This window comes from Poecilia latipinna, unplaced genomic scaffold, assembly GCF_001443285.1.
Source record: "Poecilia latipinna isolate Pla-1442-1.1 unplaced genomic scaffold, P_latipinna-1.0 Scaffold1924, whole genome shotgun sequence".
Taxonomy (NCBI): Eukaryota; Metazoa; Chordata; class Actinopteri; order Cyprinodontiformes; family Poeciliidae; genus Poecilia; species Poecilia latipinna.
Window position 1 is genome coordinate 80,797 of NW_015114540.1, and position 2,380 is coordinate 83,176.

The 2,380-nt window shown below is 45.0% G+C and overlaps 1 protein-coding gene across 1 annotated transcript; it reads left to right on the top strand.

Moving 5' to 3' along the window:
• Nucleotides 1–557: 557 nt before the first annotated feature.
• On the top strand, nt 558–1,778 carry LOC106935185 (uncharacterized; the record flags this gene model as incomplete). Its single annotated transcript, XM_015015537.1, has 1 exon — nt 558–1,778. A coding segment is annotated over one exon (1,140 nt), but the record flags the coding sequence as incomplete, so codon positions are not given.
• Between the last annotated feature and the right edge of the window lie 602 nt (nt 1,779–2,380).

Consider the following 2,380-nt stretch of genomic DNA (forward strand, 5'->3'; position numbering starts at 1 on the left):
AAAAGCTTTTGATCGGGTCTCGCACCAGTACCTCTTCCAGGAACTGCAAAAAATGGGTTTTCCTGGGAGGTTCGTAGCGTGGGTGGGACTGCTGTACCGAGACATCTCCAGCAGATTCATGGTTAACGGGTTTCTGACAAAAGCAGTGAAAGTGAACTGCGGTGTCCGTCAGGGTTGTCCGTTATCCGCCCTTCTCTACGTGACCTGCGTCGAGCCGCTCGCGCAGATCTTGAGAAGGGACCCACTGATCTCAGGTGTAACTATACCGGGGAGTGGAGGGCAGGTGGCCAAATGTCTTTTATATATGGATGATTTTAACATTTTATGTACAGATCTTTTATCAGTAGATAGAGTTTTTAAATTAACAGAATGGTTCGGTAAAGCGTCAGGCTCAAAATTAAACAGAGAAAAAACAAAAGCACAATTCTACGGACCATGGAAAGAAGATGAAAAAAACAGGACTTCAGTTTCAGGTGACCCAAGAAGAACAGAAAATTTTAGGAGTTAAATTTGATAAAAATGGCGAAGGAAAAACAAACTGGACAGAAATAACACGAAAAGTAAAACAAAAACTAGGATATTGGTCAATGAGAAATTTAACTATAGAAGGAAAGATTTTAATAGTGAAAGCAGTGATTTTACCCGTGTTTTTACTAACCAGTTCTGTTTTTATTCCTTCTAGGAGAGTGTTTTTAGAGCTGCAAAGGGACATTTTTTATTTTATCTGGGACTCCAAATGGGAAAGATTAAAACGCGATACTATGATGAAACCCAAAGAAAAAGGAGGAAAAGGAGTCCCAGACCTGTACCTGTTTTTAGGCAGCTTTTATATTAGCACTCATTTTAAACAAGCCATGAACATTTTTAACAACCCTAAAACAAATGCAATAAATAGATTCTGGTTTGGGTCATACCTACGAAAACTGAAACTTTTAAAGAGTGATTTTAGAACCCCAGTAGCTTTTAATCTCCCACCAGCATACGCTTTTATACAGAAATTTTTACAGCATTTTAAACTGGAAGGAGAGGAGATCGGGATTTTAACCAACCATCGTTTTATTATCTCTGTTGTGCAGGACCGGGAACCAGCGACTCCAGTGCGCGGCCTCCTGCGTGGAGACGCCACCGCAGTTTGGCGCAACGCGAGCCATCCCGTCCTTCCGAACAGACTCCAGGACCTGTCCTGGTTGGGGGCCCATGAGATCCTCCCGGTCAGAGCCGTTATGCACTCCCGCGGCATGTCGGCGACCTCCATCTGCCCCCGACCCGGTTGTGGCGCGCCGGAGTCGGTGAGGCACCTGCTGTGGGAGTGCAGCGCTGCCAGGGACCTGTGGGCAGAGGCCGGCTCCTTGCAATTCCCATACTTGCCAGCAAGGGAGGTCCTCGACGCACAGCTAGTGCTGTACGGGGTGAGCCACCAGAAAATGGAGAAGAAAGACTTCACAGAGATGTGGCTCACCCTTGCCACCATCAAAGACGCCATATGGACCTCCAGAAACTTGCTGGTAAGCAGGCGCAGGCAGATGCCCCCTGTGGCTGTGATCCGAATGGCGGCAGCAAGAAGAAGTACCATCAGAGCTGCAGGTGGCGCGCCAAGGACACAGCCACAAAGAAGCATCGCCTGCGCCTTCATGGACGAAGGAGCCGGAGCTCCACGGACAGAGGTCCCGGCAGCGGCGGCCTGGCCCTCCGGGTGAGGAAGGAGGGAAGGAGCAGCAGGGGAGGTTTTCTCCTCTGGGCACCAAGCGCTGTTTGGAAGGACGGGATGGCCCAGAATTTTTTAAAGAGTCACCCCGGTCCTGCTCAACCTTTTAGCATGGAGTCTGGTTTTAACATCCTTGTTCTTATCTTCTTTTAGTTGTAAATGATGTGATAAATTGTATTTTAGTCTTTGAAAAGATAATTTCTGTATAAATGTGAAATGCCATGTAAACTGTCCAAAGTGCCAATAAATTTTTTTCGAAAGAAAAAAAAANATTTTTCAATGTTTATTAAATCCTTCAACAATGAAACGTACAGTGATATCAATATTAACAATATCGGCACTGTAAAGAATACAACATTAGGTAATTATACAGAGAAGGACTTAGCTTTTAACATTTTCTCCCCTAAACCCCTCCCAATCCTCCCATACTCCCCCTCTCAACCAGTCAGAGCTAAAGCAAAGGGGAAAAAAAATATATGTACACACACATTGTATCTATTTATTTTAGACTCCTGTTATTTGAATCGCTCCTCTAGTTTTAAGAACGATTCCCATATACTCTGATATGCCTCAAACTGGCCATTTATTTTGTGAATGAGTCTTTCGTAAGAGGTGGTCTCTGAAAGTGCTGTATACCATTCTGTATAGGTAGGGATATTTTGGCCTTTCCAGTGT